General features: G+C 40.4%; 2 protein-coding genes across 5 annotated transcripts in view; one reads left to right on the top strand and one right to left on the bottom strand.

Annotated features, from left to right (window-relative positions):
- Positions 1–21,216, top strand: part of LOC122969585 (regulator of G-protein signaling 3-like) — a 42,635-nt gene that overhangs the window by 20,292 nt on the left and 1,127 nt on the right. For 3 of the 4 annotated variants that reach the window (XM_044335427.1, XM_044335435.1, XM_044335441.1), the window contains 10 exons: positions 12,824–12,832; positions 12,875–13,356; positions 13,777–13,901; positions 14,531–14,716; positions 14,795–14,873; positions 15,260–15,384; positions 18,024–18,219; positions 18,522–18,614; positions 19,623–19,688; positions 20,955–21,040. In XM_044335427.1, coding sequence (XP_044191362.1) covers positions 12,824–12,832; positions 12,875–13,356; positions 13,777–13,901; positions 14,531–14,716; positions 14,795–14,873; positions 15,260–15,384; positions 18,024–18,219; positions 18,522–18,614; positions 19,623–19,688; positions 20,955–21,040 — 1,447 coding nt within the window. Of the gene's footprint in view, positions 1–3,561; positions 3,609–3,709; positions 3,809–4,929; positions 4,992–5,080; positions 5,248–5,319; positions 6,766–12,823; positions 12,833–12,874; positions 13,357–13,776; positions 13,902–14,530; positions 14,717–14,794; positions 14,874–15,259; positions 15,385–18,023; positions 18,220–18,521; positions 18,615–19,622; positions 19,689–20,954; positions 21,041–21,216 lie in introns of those variants that run through there. The other variant, XM_044335450.1, reaches the window with a different exon arrangement.
- Positions 6,631–7,509, bottom strand: LOC122969615 (myosin light chain 1, cardiac muscle-like). The gene has a single exon (XM_044335471.1). It carries the CDS (start codon positions 7,486–7,488, stop codon positions 6,865–6,867), a length of 624 nt encoding a protein of 207 aa, XP_044191406.1. The 5' UTR covers positions 7,489–7,509; the 3' UTR covers positions 6,631–6,864.

The following is a 21,216-nucleotide window of genomic DNA, read 5'->3' on the forward strand; positions in this document are numbered from 1 at the left end:
GCATTATGTAATTACATATAATGTAATTGCACATAATGTAATAACTGAGTATTATGTAATAACTGCACATAATGTAATAACTGAGTATTATGTAATAACAACACATAATGTAATAACTGAGTATTATTTAATAATTGCACATAATGTAATAACTGAGTATTATTTAATAACTACACTTAATGTAATAACTGAGTATTATTTAATAACTACACTTAATGTAATTGAGTATTATGTAATAACTACACTTAATGTAATAACTGAGTATTATGTAATAATTACACAATGTAATTGCACATAATGTAATAACTGAGTATTATGTAATTGCACATAATGTAATAACTGAGTATTATGTAATAATTACACATAATGTAATAACTGAGTATTATGTAATAATTACACATAATGTAATTGCACATAATGTAATAACTGAGTATTATGTAATAACTACACATAATGTAATAACTGAGTATTATGTAATAACTACACATAATGTAATAACTACACATAGTGTAATAACTACACATAATGTAATAATTACACAATGTAATAACTAAGCATTTTGTAATAATTACACATAATGTAATAACTAAGCATTTTGTAATAATTACACAATGTAATAACTACACATAATGTAATAACTACACATAATGTAATAACTACACATAATGTAATAACTACACGTAATGTAATAATTACACAATGTAATAACTACACGTAATGTAATAATTACACAATGTAATAACTACACATAATGTAATAACTACACATAATGTAATAATTACACATAATGTAATAATTGTACATAATGTAATAACTAAGCATTATGTAATAATTACATATAATGTAATTGCACATAATGTAATAACTGAGTATTATGTAATAACTGCACATAATGTAATAACTGAGTATTATGTAATAATTACACATAATGTAATTGCACATAATGTAATAACTGAGTATTATGTAATAACTACACATAATGTAATAACTGAGTATTATGTAATAACTACACATAATGTAATAACTGAGTATTATGTAATAACTACACATAATGTAATAACTGAGTATTATGTAATAACTACACATAATGTAATAACTGAGTATTATGTAATAACTACACATAATGTAATAACTGAGTATTATGTAATAATTACACATAATGTAATAACTGAGTATTATGTAATAATTACACATAATGTAATAACTGAGTATTATGTAATAATTACACATAATGTAATTGCACATAATGTAATAACTGAGTATTATGTAATAACTACACAATGTAATAACTGAGTATTATGTAATAATTGCACATAATGTAATAACTGAGTATTATGTAATAATTGCACATAATGTAATAACTGAGTATTATGTAATAACTACACATAATGTAATAACTGAGTATTATGTAATAATTACATATAATGTAATTGCACATAATGTAACTGAGTATTATGTAATAACTGCACATAATGTAATTGAGTATTATGTAATAATTGCACATAATGTAATAACTGAGTATTATGTAATTGCACATAATGTAATAACTGAGTATTATGTAATAATTACACATAATGTAATTGCACATAATGTAATAACTGAGTATTATGTAATAACTACACATAATGTTATAACTGAGTATTATGTAATAATTGCACATAATGTAATAACTGAGTATTATGTAATAACTACACATAATGTAATAACTGAGTATTATGTAATGGCTACACATAATGTAATAACTAAGCATTATGTAATTACATATAATGTAATTGCACATAATGTAATAACTGAGTATTATGTAATAACTGCACATAATGTAATAACTGAGTATTATGTAATAACAACACATAATGTAATAACTGAGTATTATTTAATAATTGCACATAATGTAATAACTGAGTATTATTTAATAACTACACTTAATGTAATAACTGAGTATTATTTAATAACTACACTTAATGTAATTGAGTATTATGTAATAACTACACTTAATGTAATAACTGAGTATTATGTAATAATTACACAATGTAATTGCACATAATGTAATAACTGAGTATTATGTAATTGCACATAATGTAATAACTGAGTATTATGTAATAATTACACATAATGTAATAACTGAGTATTATGTAATAATTACACATAATGTAATTGCACATAATGTAATAACTGAGTATTATGTAATAACTACACATAATGTAATAACTGAGTATTATGTAATAACTACACATAATGTAATAACTGAGTATTATGTAATAATTGCACATAATGTAATAACTGAGTATTATGTAATAATTACACATAATGTAATTGCACATAATGTAATAACTGAGTATTATGTAATAATTGCACATAATGTAATAACTGAGTATTATGTAATAATTGCACATAATGTAATAACTGAGTATTATGTAATGGCTACACATAATGCAATAACTAAGCATTATGTAATAATTACATATAATGTAATTGCACATAATGTAGTAACTGAGTATTATGTAATAACTGCACATAATGTAATTGAGTATTATTTAATAACTACACTTAATGTAATAACTAAGCATTATGTAATAACTGAGTATTATGTAATAACTACACATAATGTAATAACTACACAATGTAATAACTGAGTATTATGTAATAACTACACATACTTCACATTCACTTGTTTGTCTGATGGTAAAGTGTCTCCATTTTCCCCGATCTGATGAAATACTGATCTGATGCTTTATTGTAACACCTTTACTCTGACAGGTAGCTAAGCTAGTCAGCTAGCTAACAGTAGGAACAGTGCCGGACTTTGCAGTCGATTTGACACAGTGGCCAAACTGTGTAATTACAACCTTCAGGTCCAACAGGAGACCAGGAAGTATTTTTCCTGCACACAATCATGGGAGAAGGAGCGGCTAAAACTGCGAACTGACTCGTTTCACTGTCAAAATTTGAGCCATTTGGTCCGATAACATGTGGAAAGTCTAGAGGAGGTGCACGATTTAATTATTTTATCCATATTTTAGCTGGTGGAGGGCAAAGCTTGAAGTTAGCCGCCTCAGCATGTGGTTGGGAGGCGGGGTTAATGAAACACTAGCTTGCTCTATTGGCTGCACAGATGCGGCAGCTGTGTGAAAGATCCATAATTTAATACCCGGAAATCAAACTTTTTTGACCTCATGAGCAACTGTCATAGGAATGAACAGAGCCTCTGATGCTGTATCCATTTCTCTATATACGTCCATGGTGACCACGTCATCTCAGAGAGGGACAAAGAAAGGAAGAGCGCTCACTCTATCTTGTTTTACTGCAGACCTGTACTTCAGTTTTTAATTTGGTAACAGTGAAAATAACACAAACATAGTGTAAGAAGTAGCGTATTACTCTTTACAGACAGTAATATTTAAAGTAACTTATTACTTTCAAATGAAAGAAACTGGTAATGTGTAACATATTACATTTTGCCCAACACTGGTTCTTTCAGAAACAAGATGATGATGAGAAAGCTCTTCTGAAGACTGTTGAACAGGTTTTAATTAACAGTCTGTTGTTGTTTTGTCTGTTCAGTATTCAGAGTTCAGAAACCTTCAACTGAGGAAGAAGACCAAGAGTCTGTATGTACCATCTCTCTCTCTCTCTGAGTTTACCTGGGCGGTGATTTAAATATCAATAGATTCTTATACTGATGGAGCTCCGCCCACTTTGTCTTCTTCAGGGCTTCAGACGTACGCAGCCGCCTGGCGTTTCTACAGCGACGGAAGAACAGCAACTGTCTCCATGGTAACAGTTTGGAGAAAGCTCTGAGAAATAACAGGTACACACAAACACACACACACACACACACTCTCACACACACACACACATAAATGTTCATATTTGCAGCCTTGAAGGTTATAAACTAACAACATCTGTCACATCAGTTTGTTTTCTAGCTTTTTTTTACAATATTTGAACATTTGTCAGATTATAAAAACACAGTCAGGTTTCATCATCGTTAACAATGTTCAGGTCAGTGAACTTTATTGATAAACTGGTTTATCTGCTGTGATTTTCTGGGTTCAGATGGAAGCTTTTATTCACCCGTTGCCATGGTGAATCGTGGTATCGCACATCCATTGATGACTTTGTTAAAGCTGCTCTGTGAACAGACTCCAGCTGTGTCTGAGGCAGGGACGTCACTGATTAATGTAACTGATTAAAATATATGAGCTGATAATGCAGAATGTTCTGTCGATCTGCTCTTACTGTTTAATAAGATGTGTTGACCTGCCTGCCGTCCAAGGAAGAATCAGTCGTTAGTGGCTCTAAAGCTCATGCTAACGCTAAACTAGCATCTTCATCAGGAACAGCCGTTCGGTTAACTAAAGAACTTTCATCTTTCAGGTATTTTTGTGGATCCTCTTGTCACTGAATGTTTAGAATAGTTTTGGGATATTTTTAAGAAGCGGGTGTGATTTGGTTCCTTTCAGGTGGTTCATGTGCATGAATCCAGTATAAATGTGTTTTTATAGCGTTCGGTTGGAGCTGCAGTGTTTTGGTTGAGCAGCTCTGCTTCATGTAGATCATTTTATATGTTTGAGGTCAGTAACCTGAAACATATCGACTGTTGAAGGCTGCAGAACTTCTGATCATTTGTTAATTGATTGTCAGATATTGATCTGATGTCACTGATCTCCTCGAATGAAGCTGGAAGTTTCATCATAACGCTGCTGACGATCGATTAAAGTCAAGTCAGACAGTGGTAGAAAGCTCAGGAAGAGCAACAGATGTTGTCTGTCCAGCACTGAACAGCAGAACAACATTATAACAGATTTATTAAATATATGAAGAATGAAACAAACCGATGAAGGTTTGAGAGATGCAACAGTTAATAATCAATAATCTGATCGGCAGGACATCGTCTGTAGTCTGATGTGCGCTTGTTTCGTGTTTCAGGCCGTCTGCGGTGGAGGTGCAGAGGTGGGCGGGGAGTCTGGAGGCTCTGCTGACCAATCAGTGTAAGACGTTACCTGCTGTTTTTACCAATCAGCAGCGAGGGGACGAGTGATTGGCTGACTAGTCTACCTGCTTTCTTCTCATTGGTCAGATGGTCTTGCAGTTTTCCGCCACTTCCTGAGGTCAGAGTTCAGCGAGGAGAACCTGGACTTCTGGTTGGCTGTGGAAAGATTCAGGAGGACACGCCCCCTCAGCAAGATGGCCGCCAGAGCTGCAAAAATATACGATGAGTTCATCTCCACCACGGCGGCGAGACAGGTGCCTTTCTTTCTGTCTCTCTGTCCTCTGATTGGTCTGAAGGTTGGTCATGTGACATTTGTCTGTCTACAGGTCAACGTGGACTCGTCTGTCAGAGAGTCGACCAATCGCAGCCTGCATCTCTGCGTTAGCCCCGCCTCCTTCCAGCTGGCCCAGCAGCAGGTTTTTGGCCTGATGGAGACGGACAGCTACCCACGATTCCTCAAGTCCCGCCTCTACGCTCAGCTGGCCAATCAGGGCACACCTACAGTCCCAGGCTCAGCCAATCAGAGCGGAGCACTGTCTGCCGAGCCGGCCAACCAGAACGCGGCTGGGTCTGTGGCTTTAAGCCAACCGTGAATGAGGAGGAGGAGGAGGAGGAGCCAATCAGAGGCTCCAACCAATGAAAAGACTATGGAGGAGCATTATGGGAAATGTAGGATGCAGTGTGTTTCTGTTTGATTTATAATCATCTGATAAACGTTTCAGAAAATATTATTATTATTATTATTATTATTATTATTATTATTATTATTATTATTATTATTATTATTATTATTATTATTATATCTTCAAATGTCCAAAACACAAAGTCATTAAATCAGAATCCTTTTTGGCTCATTTGCTTTAAGATCCCTGCAAACATGTTTTAAGATGTTCGGTTCTGTATTCAGAGTTATTAGCAGCTCAGCGTCCTGCAGACTGTCAGTAACTGGATGAACCAGCAGGAGGCGCTGCAGCTCCATGACGACATGTTTCTGCTGCAGCCTGTTGGAGTTTGTTATAATCAGCTGATTCATCAAGTCGTCACATTTAAAGACACAATCAGGTGATTTTTGGCACATTTGCTTAAAGATGTCAAATAATAATTATCTATAAATATGCAGATATGTTTCACTTATAAAACAGATTAATACAGAAACTAATACAGAAATAAGTGAATTATTGTTTATTTTTATTCATAATAAACAAGCTGACGACCAGATGATGGAACAAGAAACGACTTTTGTTTTAATTAACTTTTTAAATTAGTTAATTTTTAACTGCAGTCAGTGAAGAATCTTATCATTATTATTATTATTATAGAGCAGGAGACTAGACTGTGATTAAGTGTCCTGACTGATAATATATATATATTAATAATAAATGATGTCATTGTTGGACCTGCTTCTTCTTCTTCTGTGTTATTTGCAGCAGTTTGTTTTCCTCCATCTTTCATGTCAAATATCTTTAAAACATTTAAAACGTAACAACAAGTTGATACGAGTTATATAAAACTGATTATTACTGATTAGAATATTAAATGAGCTCTATGAAGAAGACGTGACGGTTTATTCTGTTAACAAGAACAACTCGTTAAACATCTGGAGAATAAAGTTTATATTAAAACTAGTCGACAGTGAAAAGGATTGAAAGTGTTTTATTACAGACACACACGAGACAAACGTTTCATACAGGAGACACTCAGTCCACCAGGAGGAGGAGAAGAAGGAGGAGAAGGAGAAGGAGGAGAAGAAGGAGGAGGAGGAGAAGAAGGAGGAGAAGGAGAAGGAGGAGAAGAAGGAGGAGGAGGAGAAGAAGGAGAAGGAGGAGGAGAAGAAGGAGGAGGAGGAGGAGGAGAAGGAGGAGAAGGTGTGTTCAGCCGGCCAGGATGTGCTTGACAAACTCGGTGTAGTTGATGAGTCCGTTGGCGTCCTCCTGTCCCACCATCAGCCGGTCCACCTCGTTCTCTGTCATCTTCTCTCCCAGCGTGGCGAGGACGTGGCGGAGCTCCGCCCCCATCACCGTGCCGTTCCCCTCCTTGTCGAAGACCCTCAGCCCCTCCACGAAGTCCTCGAAGTTGCCCTGCTCCTTGGAGCGCGCCACGTGCTGCAGCATGGGCAGGAAGGTGTCGAAGTCCAGCAGCTTGGAGTGCATCTCCTCCGCCTTCGGCCTCCCCAGCAGCTTCAGCACCTCGCCGTTGGTGGGGTTGTGTCCGAGCGCTCGCAGCACATCTCCGCACTGAGCGAAGGTGATCTTCATCTCGCCGGCGGGCGTCTCGTCGAACAGCGTGAAAGCGTCACGGAACTCCTCGATCTGGTCGGCGGAGAACTCCACCACGATGCTCTTCAGGTCCACCTCCGGCGGTTTAGGCTCAGGCTCGGCCGGTTTGGGGGGAGGGGGAGGTTCCTCCTTCTTCACCTCCTCCTTCTTCACCTCCTCCTTCTTCACCTCCACCTTCTTCACCTCCGGCTTCTTTGCCTCCACTTTCTTGGGAGCCATGCTGCTGCAGAGCGTGAGGTCAGACGGACGGAGGCGAGGACGACGGCGCTTTATAACAGCCAGAGGCGGAGCGACAGAGAAAGCAGCCGACCAAAGATGGAAGAAACCCGGAATAGAAACACTCGACCAGAAGAAGAAGAAGATAAGAAGAACCTGCTGGAGCGAAGCTGTCAGCCGGTCGCTGCGTTACATCAGCTGACAAACCAAGAAACCTCCAAACATTCAACAAAACACATGAACAGAAACACAACAATAGTTTAAAAAGAAACGTTGTAGATCTGTGATCTTCTGCTGATTGATGATTATGATTATTAACAGTCTCTGATTCTCACATTGATCACTTTTCTGTTCCCAGAGTGACTCACAATAGTATAGTAACTATACTATAACTATACACTATAGTAACTATACTATACTATACACTATAGTAACTATACTATAACTATATTAATACAAGCTGCCACTTTTTACCAAAAATGAACAGAAGTACATCATCAATAACCAAAACTAAAGAGACCAGCCAGGAAGCCTTTCAAATAAGAAAATACCAAAAAACAAACTAAAAGATCCCCAAAAGAAAAGAAATGAAGTAAATTAACTAACAGAAACATCAGAGCTCCTCCTAATAATGAACACAATATTAATAACTTAACATTTACAACCATGAGGACTTCCTGTATGTTTTAAGATAATCCTGCCAGACTAAACCAGATTCTTCTAGTTTGCTGGAACGCCAAATCCTTTCAAATGTTTGTGGTTTGCTTTCATTTGCAGGTTTGTGAGTTAAACCATGGAGCTAACCTCTTATGTTTTATTATCTTCTTTTTTAAGGGTTGATGGAGTCGAGTGTTATTCGTAATGAGCCTGCAGCTCTATCAACAAGATTATCAGTTAGATTATCAGACTAAGAACAAGACTTTCTAATGAGTTATAATGAAGTTCAGGTCTAGAGTTGATAATGAGGCTGTGACTCCTCCTCCTCGGCCAGTGTCTGGAGGAATGTGAGTATTAATATGACTGGGAGGACTGGATTCATTTAGACTGACATGTTCTTCATGACACAGCCAGGTTTCAGTAAGACAATCAATCAATATGATGATCTGAGATTAGATGGTTTATTAATACGGCTTCAGATGACAGAGATCTAATGTTCAAGAGTCCACATTTACTTCTGGAGAAGAGGTTTAATTCTGCATGTGAGGCGTTGAGGGGACGGACGCTGTTCTGAACAGGAACTGCACTAGTTAACGCAAAGTCAAAAAGCTCTAATTTTGCTAAATTACAGCAACTTTTCTGCATGAAACGTCCAAACCAGCATGTGGTTCGCTTGTGGTTTGGACCAATCGTGGCGTTTGGTGTGGCGGCAACTGACGTCATTCAGGTGGAAGATGGACGAGTCTCACCTGCCAACAAACACGATGCCATAGACGAGCAAAACAATTCCCAAATGTTCCCAAATGTTCCCAGATGTTCCCAGATGTTCCCAAATGTTCCCAAATGTTCCCAAATGTTCCCAAATGTTCCCAGATGTTCCCAAATGTTCCCAAATGTTCCCAAATGTTCCCAAATGTTCCCAGATGAGGTTTGATTCAGTGAGTCAGGAGACATAATCTGCCTCAAACATCCAACTAGATTTATTTTAATAACATTATTGATGATTTTATTTGCTGCTGATGTTGAGCTGAAAGTTTATTTAATAAAGGTTATAAATGGAACTCAAGTACAGTATTTTCTGTTTATAGAATGTTGAGTCCTCATGGTTCTCATGTTCAGCTGAAATCTAGTTGTTTCTGTGATCTGCAGGAAGTCGTTACATATAAAGAATCACTTTATTTACTGCAAAAAGAGACATAAAACATCACAAACTGTATCACTTAAAAATTGATACAGATTGGGTCCAAAACATTTTTGGACCCAATAAAACACAAAAATTGAAATCCTGAATTCTTCTTCTTCTTCTTCTTCTTCTTCTTCTTCTTCTTCTCTCTTCGGGTTATATGTGTTTATCTCCTGAGGTGACGTCAGATATGGAAACTATGTGTGTGTGTCGTTAACATTCCCTGCTGTGATAAGGACACTGATTACCCATGATGCTCTGAGTGTCCTTCAGCCTTTAAATAACGCAACATGACCCCCCCCCCCCACCCCCCCACCGGCACAGGACCAAAGCCAGATTAGATTGAACTGGCCCTTTACAATCCTGCCAGTATGTATATGAATTTATAAATATACATTCATATACACATAGTGTGTCTGTGTATATATATATATATACTTATATATATATATATATACTTATATATAAAGTGTCTGAGTGATGATGATTACTATTACTGATTACTATTAACTAACAATCAGTATTAAATATTATTAGGTTCCCTTCTTTTCATACATACATCTTCTTAACTTGGTCATTTTTTACAAACATGATACAGTCTGTCAGACACTTAATCCTCTACAATGAAATTAAAACCTTGTGATTTAAAGTTTAGATATTACTCTGTTTACACATGTTAAATTAAATTTGAAGAACAGACTAACACTCCATAATAATTATGCATATAAGACACTAATTTCTAAATGTTATGACTATTATGGCATGATGACAGTATCATATTACAGTACAGTCGGCCTACGAGGCAACTCCGATTTATGATGTTTATTCTTTTAATGGTCTAAATAAAAGCACACACAAACGTGGGGGGTAATACTGCTGTATTACCTGTAACTGTAACTGCTGTATTACCTGTAACTGTAACTGCTGTATTACCTGTAACTGTAACTGCTGTATTACCTGTAACTGCTGTATTACCTGTAACTGTAACTGCTGTATTACCTGTAACTGCTGTATTACCTGTAACTGTAACTGCTGTATTACCTGTAACTGCTGTATTACCTGTAACTGCTGTATTACCTGTAACTGCTGTATTACCTGTAACTGTAACTGCTGTATTACCTGTAACTGTAACTGCTGTATTACCTGTAACTGTAACTGCTGTATTACCTGTAACTGCTGTATTACCTGTAACTGCTGTATTACCTGTAACTGCTGTATTACCTGTAACTGTAACTGCTGTATTACCTGTAACTGCTGTATTACCTGTAACTGTAACTGCTGTATTACCTGTAACTGCTGTATTACCTGTAACTGTAACTGCTGTATTACCTGTAACTGTAACTGCTGTATTACCTGTAGCAGGCAGCAGAAACCCGATGATGCAGAGGAGGAGGAGGAACCATCATGGAGGAACAAGCCCCTACACGGCATGTACCACCGACAGATAGAAGAAGTGGCTGATATCAAGAAATCCTACCAGTGGCTGAAAAAGGCTGGACTGAAGGACAGCACAGAAGCACTGATCATGGCAGCACAAGAACAGGCACTCAGTACAAGATCAATAGAGGCGGAGATCTACCACACCAGACAGGACCCCAGGTGCAGGCTGTGCAAAGATGCTCCTGAGACAGTTCAGCACATAATAGCAGGGTGTAAGATGCAGGCAGGAACAGCGTACATGGAACGCCATAACCAAGTGGCTGGCATAGTGTACAGGAACATCTGCACTGAGTATGGGCTGGAGGTCCCAAGGTCGCAATGGAAGACACCTCCTAAGGTGGTTGAGAATGACCAAGCCAAGATCCTGTGGGACTTCCAGATCCAGACTGACAAGCTGGTGATGGTGAACCAACCGGACATCAAGAAGAAGAAACACGAGAAGATCGAAAAATACCAAGAAGAGGAGCTAGAAAACATGTGGGGAGTGAAGGCAACAGTGGTGCCGGTGGTAATGGGAGCACTGGGGGCTGTGACCCACAAACTGGGAGAGTGGCTCCAGCAGATTCCGGGTACAACATCTGAGGTCTCTGTCCAGAAGAGCCCAGTCCTAGGAACAGCTGAGATACTGCGCAGAACCCTCAAACTCCCAGAACTCTGGTAGAGGACCCAAGCTTAAGGAAGACACACCACCACCCCCCCATGGGAGGGGGGTGAGAGAGAGATTTATATATATATATATATATATATATATATATATATATATATATATATATATACACACACACACACACACACACACATATATATATATATATATATATATATATACTAACTTTGTCTAATATATTATATTAGACAAAGATTAGAACATTTTGATCAACCTGAGCTGAACACAAACAGAATAAGAGTTCAATTCGGGATCAGGAAACTCTGTCAGAGTGAGACCTCTCCTCTTCCCTTGATGCCCTGCGAGATGCGCGGCGCATGCGCTGCTTCGACACAGGAAGTAAACAAGCAGCGTGCCGCTCTCCACGCGCATGCAGCAGCAGCAGCAGCAGCAGAAGGTGAGTCAATAAAAACTTGATCAAAGTTAAACCTTCGTGTTCGGACGCACAGAGACTCCAGCTGAGAGTGTGACCGCCACAGAGCGCTCTGTCCCCGGGTAACTGCTCCTCAGCTGCCCGCTGTGAGCGCGGGGCCTCCGGACCGTCAGACTCTGCTGTAAAGCTGAAGAACAACTGAAACTCTTCTGCAGAGTCTGGAGCTCCAACCTCGTTACAGCTCTCTGTGTTCTGATAAAGACTCTTTCAGTCTTGTGTTCTACCTCAACTGGTTTAACTGGTGTTGAATGAAAGCCGTTCAAACGCGCCAATCCTCCCAGTCATTTGAATGGAGGCAGCGCCGCAGGGTTGTTGACGTCACATCGTCCACAACCAAATCACTGTGAAGGACCAGAAAGCATCAACAGAGGATAAATTATCATTATTATATATTATTTACAGAGTTGCTACAGCAACATAGCAATCAAAGCTACTTTTATGTTTTTATTATAATATTTAACATGATTATTAATGTTATTAGGTTCACTCTGTACCAGCAGCTGCTGTTTATCTACATGCATTTCAGACTAAGCACTGTGATCGTCCACCGTACTTTGATTTTGTAGAGACTTCCACATATTTGTTGTCAATGTTAAAAACTACAGAATAATATTTCAGATCATCTAAAGCTTTTATGTATTTATTTATTTATTTTAGCTTGTTGTGTCCGAGGTCAGCAGCTTCTTCTTCAGATCGGACATGTTTGGGTTAAACATGTATCAGGAGGTTCAGTCACAAACTCCAGATGAAAATTTTTTCTTCTTTTGCAGAAACAGCAAACCAATCGGCTGCCTCAGCTCTTCTTTTCCTCCTCATGAATCCTGCAGACGCCTCCCCTCCTCACAGGAAGAGGAGGAGGTCACAGAGTCCGGCAGAGTCTCCTGCTCCCGTCGACATCGACACACCTGAAAAGGTAGGGAAGAAGAAGAAGAAGAAGAGGAAGAAGAGAGAGGAGGAGGAGGAGGAGGTTGGTCTTCCTCCCGCTGACAGACAGACAAACAACCAGAAGGAGGAGGAGGAGGAAGAGACGCAGCTCTCCATAGCAACCAGCGAATCAGGCAAAAAGAAGAAGAAGAAGAAGAAGAAACACAAGAATGGACTGAACGAAGTCAGCATCACCACGGTAACAACAGACCATAACAACACAGACACAGACCTGATGGTTCCCATGGAAACTAGTGACACTGGGATGGAGAGGAAGAAGAAGAAGAAGAAACAGGAGGTGAACATCGACACGGTGACAACTACCCATAATAACAACAGTGAAACAGACCTTTTGGTTTCCATGGAAACCAATGACACAGAGAAAGAGAAGAAGAAGGAAAAGAAGAAGAAAGATGGGAGGATGGTGGAGGAACAGACCGAAGATAAAGACACTGAGTCACAGAAAGAACAGAAGAAGAAAAGAAAAGAGGAGAAGAAGAGACCAACAGGAAGAAGAAGAGCAGCGATGAAGACGAAGGAAGACGGAGCGGCTGAAGAGAAAGATCTGTAGGTTCTTTCTTCCTGTGTGTGTGTGTGTGTGTGTGTGTGTGTGTGTGTATGTGTGTGAGTGTATGTGTGTGTGTATGTGTCTATGTGTGTGTGTATGTGTGTGAGTGTGTGTTGTGTATGTGTGTGTGTGTGTGTGAGTGTGTGTTGTGTATGTGTGTGTGTGTGTGTCTATGTGTGTGTGAGTGTGTGTTGTGTATGTGTGTGTCTACGTGTGTGTGTGTGTGTGTGTGTGTGTGTGTGTGTGTGTGTGTCTGTGTGTGTGTGTGTGTGTGTCTATGTGTGTGTGTGTGTGTCTATGTGTGTGTGTGTCTACGTGTGTGTGTGTGTGTGTTGTGTGTGTGTGTGTGTGTGTGTGTCTATGTGTGTCTGTGTGTGTGTGTGTGTGTGTGTTGTGTAGTAACTGGTGTCTGCTGGCAGGTTGGACTGGTCGCTGGTTGAAGAGCTTCAGGAGTTTGTTCCAGACGTCAAGAATAAATCAGCTCATCAGATCAGCAAACTGCTGCGATACGACCTGCCGCGTTTCAAATCCTTCAAACAGCAAGGTACAAATACTGCAAATACTTCAGACAGCAAGGTACAAATACTGCAGATACTTCCGACAGCAAGGTACAAATACTGCAGATACTTCAGACAGCAAGGTACAAATACTGCAAATACTTCAGACAGCAAGGTACAAATACTGCAAATACTTCAGACAGCAAGGTACAAATACTGCAAATACTTCAGAGAGCAAGGTACAAATACTGCAAATACTTCAGACAGCAAGGTACAAATACTGCAAATACTTCAGACAGCAAGGTACAAATACTGCAGATACTTCAGACAGCAAGGTACAAATACTGCAGATACTTCCGACAGCAAGGTACAAATACTGCAGATACTTCAGACAGCAAGGTACAAATACTGCAAATACTTCAGACAGCAAGGTACAAATACTGCAAATACTTCAGACAGCAAGGTACAAATACTGCAAATACTTCAGAGAGCAAGGTACAAATACTGCAAATACTTCAGACAGCAAGGTACAAATACTGCAAATACTTCAGACAGCAAGGTACAAATACTGCAGATACTTCAGACAGCAAGGTACAAATACTGCAGATACTTCAGACAGCAAGGTACAAATACTGCAGATACTTCAGACAGGTACTTACACTGCGTACTCCTGCAGGTGTGCCTCTGCGTCGGGGGAGGTGCTCTCAGCAGGAGAACCAGCGAATCAGAGAGAACGTAGCAGACTTCCTGGCTTTGACGGGCATCAGCTCGGCCAATCAGCTTCTGTTTCCTCAGAGGTACAAAGAGCAGGAGGCGGAGCTTAGACGGCTGCGAGCACAACATCACTTCCTGGAGAGGATCGGTAGGCGTACATGTCATGTGACTGTGATGTCACTGCTTTGACGTTTTTGTCTCACTCTCCACCTGTCTGTCTCTCCAGCTGAGGGCATCCCGAGAACGTGTCATCAGGTTCACGTCAGAGCCAAGAAGATATTTGACGACAGGAACCACATGGGAAGGTCGGAGAACATTTTCCCGTTTCTGTCCCCACCCTGTGTGTGTTTATGTTCTAGCTGTAGAACCCTGTGTGTGTTTATGTTCTAGCTGTGGAACCCTGTGTGTGTTTATGTTCTAGCCGTGGAACCCTGTGTGTGTTTATGTTCTAGCCGTGGAACCCTGTGTGTGTTTATGTTCTAGCCGTGGAACCCTGTGTGTGTTTATGTTCTAGCCGTGGAACCCTGTGTGTGTTTATGTTCTAGCTGTGGAACCCTGTGTGTGTTTATGTTCTAGCCGTGGAACCCTGTGTGTGTTTATGTTCTAGCCGTGGAACCCTGTGTGTTTATATGTTCTAGCTGTGGAACCCTGTATGTGTTTGTGATCTAGCTTTGTTGATGTTTTCTTTCAGGTTCTCAGAGGAGGAGATGCAGTCTTTGATAAAGTGGCAGAACCTCCATGGTAACGACTGGAGAACAATCTCTCAGAAGATGGACCGCAGCATTTACGCCTTACAGAAACGCTTCGCCGACATTGGTAACTTCTGTGGTTCTGTGTCTTCTTGTACAGACGTGGCTGATATTATTGGTACCTTTGCATTTGATTAAAATAATGCACCATTCGCCCTGAACGTGTTGAAATTAAAAGATCAGTGGAACAAAACAAAAGTTTTGTTCCACTGATCCACATCACCAGGATCTACAGCAACGACATCGGAATGTCATTCAGACTAGAAGTGTGGTTGGATGGTATCGAAGAGAGGGAAGGTGATCAGAATCAAGGGGGTTGAACTACCAGAAGGCAGCATTGCAGATGTTCAGGACAGCTACAAATACCTTGGGATCCTGCAGGCAAATGGGAACCATGAGGAGGCCGCAAGGAAGTCAGCCACAGCCAAATACCTACACAGAGTAAGGCAGGTCCTGAAAAGTCGGCTGAATGGCAAGAACAAGATATGAGCCATCAACACGTACTCCCTGTCAGTCATCAGATACCCCGCTGGTATAATAAACTGGCCAAAGGAGGAGATAGAGGCCACTGATATCAAGACAAGGAAGCTCCTCACAATGCATGGAGGGTTTCATCCCAAGTCCAGCACCCTGAGACTGTACACTAAGCGGAACGAGGGAGGCCGAGGACTGGTGAGCATCAGAGCCACAGTCCAGGACGAAACAACCAACATCCAGGAATACATCAGGAAGATGGGCCCCAAAGATGAACTGCTAAGTGAATAAGTCAGGCAACAGAAACCCGATGATGCAGAGGAGGAGGAGGAACCATCATGAAGGGACAAGCCCCTACACGGTATGTACCACCGACAGATAGAAGAAGTGGCTGATATCAAGAAATCCTACCAGTGGCTGGAAAAGGCTGGACTGAAGGACAGCACAGAAGCACTGATCATGGTAGCACAAGAACAGGCACTCAGTACAAGATCAATAGAGGCGGGGATCTACCACACCAGACAGGACCCCAGGTGCAGGCTGTGCAAAGATGCTCCTGAGACAGTTCAGCACATAATAGCAGGGTGTAAGATGCAGGCAGGAACAGCGTACATGGAACGCCATAACCAAGTGGCTGGCATAGTGTACAGGAACATCTGCACTGAGTATGGGCTGGAGGTCCCAAGGTCACAATGGAAGACACCTCCTAAGGTGGTTGAGAAAGACCAAGCCAAGATCCTGTGGGACTTCCAGATCCAGACTGACAAGCTGGTGATGGCTAACCAACCGGACATCGTGTTGATTGACAAACAACAGAAGAAGGCAGCGGTGATAGACGTAGCAATCCCAAGCGACAGCAACATCAAGAAGAAGGAACATGAGAAGATCGAAAAATACCAAGAGGAGCTAGAAAAGATGTGGGGAGTAAAGGCAACAGTGGTGCCAGTGGTAACTGGAGCACTGGGGGCTGTGACCTACAAACTGGGAGAGTGGCTTCAGCAGATTCCGGGTACAACATCTGAGGTCTCTGTCCAGAAGAGTGCAGTCCTAGGAACAGCTGAGATACTGCGCAGAACCCTCAAACTCCCAGAACTCTGGTAGAGGACCCAAGCTTAAGGAAGACACACCACCACCCCCCCATGGGAGGGGGGTGAGAGAGAGATTTTTTAAATATATATATATATATATATGTATATATATAATACGTCAGTTTCAAATTAATACTGAGAAAAGTTTTTTTTTTTTTTTTAAAGATGGAAGGGAACCAATATTTTCACCATGTCTGTATGTTCTTGTGTTCATTTATGTTCCTGTGGTCGCGTATGTACTTGTGTTCATGTATGTACTTGTGTTCATGTATGTACTTGTGCTCGTGTATGTTCTTGTGGTCGTGTATGTACTTGTGTTCATGTATGTACTTGTGTTCGTGTATGTTCTTGTGTTCATGTATGTTCCTGTGGTCGTGTATGTACTTGTGCTCGTATATGTTCCTGTGCTCGTGTATGTACTTGTGTTCGTGTATGTACTTGTGTTCATGTACGTTCTTGTGGTCATGTATGTACTTGTGTTCATGTATATACTTGTGTTCATGTATGTACTTGTGGTCGTATATGTTCCTGTGCTCATGTATGTACTTGTGTTCATGTATGTACTTGTGGTTGTGTATGTTCTTGTGGTCGTGTATGTTCTTGTGGTCGTGTATGTACTTGTGTTCATGTATGTACTTGTGTTCATGTACGTTCTTGTGGTCGTGTATGTACTTGTGGTCGTATATGTTCCTGTGCTCGTGTATGTACTTGTGTTCATGTATGTACTTGTGTTCATGTACGTTCTTGTGGTCGTGTATGTTCTTGTGTTCATGTATGTTCCTGTGGTCGTGTATGTACTTGTGGTCGTATATGTTCCTGTGCTCGTGTATGTACTTGTGTTCATGTACGTTCTTGTGGTCGTGTATGTTCTTGTGTTCATGTATGTTCCTGTGGTCGTGTATGTACTTGTGGTCGTATATGTTCCTGTGGTCGTGTATGTACTTGTGGTCGTGTATGTACTTGTGTTCATGTACGTTCTTGTGTTCATGTATGTTCCTGTGGTCGTGTATGTACTTGTGGTCGTATATGTTCCTGTGGTCGTGTATGTACTTGTGGTCGTGTATGTACTTGTGTTCATGTACGTTCTTGTGTTCATGTATGTACTTGTGTTCATGTATGTTCTTGTGGTCGTGTATGTGTCCAGCTCCAGGTCGGGGGTCCTGGAGTTCAGATGAAGAGTCCAGGTTGAAGCAGGCTGTGAAGGCTCACCTGGAGGTCCTGGTCCAGCAGAGTCCTGAAGGTCCTAGTCTGAGTAGAGACCAGCTGTGTAACAACTTGCCTTGGAAGGAGATCAGCCGGCAGGTGGAGACTAGATCCTGGACCCAGTGTCGCATCAAGTGGTGAGTGATCCTGAACCTGAACTCTGGTCCCAAACCCTGTACTTAAGTCCTGGACTCTGTACTACAGTCCAGGACCCTGAACTTGATATATTGTAAACACCTGGATGTACATCTGTCACTGGGGTACGGATGACGTCACCGGGGTACGGATGACGTCACCGGGGTACGGATGACGTCACCGGGGTACAGATGATGTCAGTGTGATTTGGAAACATTAAAAACTTGTTACCTGCGCTGTGATGGAGCTGCTCCATCTGCTGAGAAGCAGCTCAGGTGTTCTGAAGCTTCGCTCTGTGTTTCAGGTTCAGCATACTGAAGTTTAAACTGTCAGCAGGCGGCAGAACCTTCACTAGAGGACCTGCAGGACTTCAGGCCAAAATCCGTCTCATCAACACGTAAGATCAGCTGACAGCTAACACACCTGTACGGGAAGGGTCATTAGGTCACAGCGATGTTCTGCTCTGCTTGATGCCGGTTCTGTTGAGGGCTTTGGGAGTAAAGATGATTACAGACATACTTAACAGGCTCATAGTAAGTCAAATTAAAATGCTCAACATGGCAAATAAAAAATAAACAGATTAATATTATCAACAAAATCTACATTCTTCATTCTTTCTCTCTTTTATTTTGATCCAAGGCTGCTTTATGATGATTGACAGGATTATTAATATCTAATGTTATAGGAATATCACATATTCACATGAAATATTCACAGACCTCCTCTGATTATTAACTGTGCATCAGTGGCTATAAAACAACACACGCACACATTTCATGACTATCAGAAATTTTGAGAAAAACTTTTAACAGCAAACTTGATCATCAGAAAATAATACATCATAATTATGAATGAAACAATCTCTGCTGTGATAATCAACACCTGGACTGTAGTCACATCTGTCTGCCTGCTCACCGCATCACGAACTGTAGATTATATTACATAACGATAACGTGCGTTAGAATATTATCACAGTTCAGCTCATTTACTAACGTTACTGTTACTAACTTCAGTCACATATGCATAAATCTAACATAAATAATATACAAATCAAAGGAAATGTACCTTGAAAACACACAAAACATCAGCGAAATAACAGCACGACAAAATGGCGGCACCTCCGTCACCCAGACCGATAACCGACTGTTCACAGTGACGTAATGACCCTTTATAGTGTCTGTAATATATAACAGACACCTGCCTGTGTTTATGAGGCGTGTCTGTAATGTATAACAGACACCTGTCTGTGTTTATGAGGCGTGTCTGTAATATATAACAGACACCTGTCTGTGTTTATGAGGCGTCTGTAATATATAACAGACACCTGTCTGTGTTTATGAGGCGTCTGTAATGTATAACAGACACGTCGCTCTGCCTTCAAATCATCATGTCTTACATGTTTCAGGTTGTACAACATGCGTGTGGACGATGCAGCCGACATCGACTGGGAAGAGGTCGCTCACACTGTCGGGTGAGGTCAAAGGTCAAACACTCAGGCCTGTGGTTTGAGGGTGCAGTCAGCTGATAATGTTCTCCAGGTGTTCTCATGTATACATGTGTACTGTTTAAAATGACGGATGTAGCCACTTTGACTCCCGTTTTGAGGCTTTTAGTTTGCATTTTGATTGTCGCCATCTTGGATTTTTGGAGTGAGAAGTGACCATATTTGGACGAGAGGGTTGAGCTAATCCTAATGCTAGCTGCTTGCTGCTAGCTTGGTTAGCATGGTGCATTAACTGTGATCATGCTAATGCTAATTTTCACTAGCCAAAAACAGGCTTAAAACCAATAAAACAAATCTTATAGTTCAACCAAACACTGAACGAGACTTTTATAAGCGACCAAAATGTTACATTTAACTTTCATGAACTGAAAACACACTAAAATAGCGACGGCTACGTCCATACTCTGTGAATCTCAGGTTACATCATGGTTACATTACCTAACCAACATCGTCACCATGGTAACAACTTGCCTGTGAAATCACCCACCTGTCACTCAAAGTGGCCACGACCTTAATTACGCATAAATTTAAGACTTAATAAAGCTTACATGGGTGAATTTACCTCTGTACAGTTGAAATTAGCTACAGAGAGCAAAGTGTTTTTAGTACTGTAAACATGTTTATTTCTGCTGTAAAGTTGGACATTTTAACATGGGGGTCTATGGAGGTCTATGGGGTCTGCAGTTTTTGGCACTTTGTCGTTGGCTTCAGAGTTTGCTGCTTGGATGTTCTCCAGGTATCTTATAGTTGTCTGACCACAGTGACTGTGAACCCTGAAACATCTAAATACAATCGAAGCAGTGAAGGAACGTTGGTTCCTCAGTGTTCCTCTCAGAGGTTCTACTAATTAAGTTTTTAAAGTTTTCTGCTAAATTATCATGTTAAAACTTTAAATGACCTCTGACCTCTTTATTTTTATTGAGTCTCTCAGCTGCCTTCACACCAGATGCCTGCTGCTCGTACTAATACACTTACAGTACTTATACAGTACTTACAGTACTTATAGCAGTAACAGGAGTAAAAATAGTACTTGTAGTAGTGGCGTTAGAAGTGTTTATCTCACTGCATCCAGATGAGTTTAAATATTACTATTAGTACTAGTATTAGTAGTATTATTATACCAGTAGTACTAATGTGTATGAGTAGTACTACTACTAGTAGTGTTGATGCAGTACCACTGTACTGCTAACTGTATTGTAGTACTTACAGCAGTACTGTGTTTCCTTGTTTTAGTGAAGTGACTCCAGTTTGTGTTCAGAAGAGTTTCCACAGACTGAAAGTTTCCAGAGTTCCCAACTGGACCAGTTTATCCTACGGAGGTCAGTACTGTGATACTTCACCTGTCTGTACTGCAGTAGTTTACCTGTCTGTACTGCAGTAGTTTACCTGTCTGTACTGCAGTAGTTTACCTGTCTGTACTGTGATAGTCAACCTGTCTGTACTGCAGTAGTTTACCTGTCTGTACTGCAGTAGTTTACCTGTCTGTACTGTGATA

Source organism: Thunnus albacares, chromosome 2, assembly GCF_914725855.1.
Source record: "Thunnus albacares chromosome 2, fThuAlb1.1, whole genome shotgun sequence".
Classification (NCBI taxonomy): Eukaryota; Metazoa; Chordata; class Actinopteri; order Scombriformes; family Scombridae; genus Thunnus; species Thunnus albacares.

Excerpts from the sequence above, each read along its gene's own strand:
- LOC122969615 (XM_044335471.1), bottom strand. The coding sequence starts at position 7,488 with ATGGCTCCCAAGAAAGTGGAGGCAAAGAAGCCGGAGGTGAAGAAGGTG.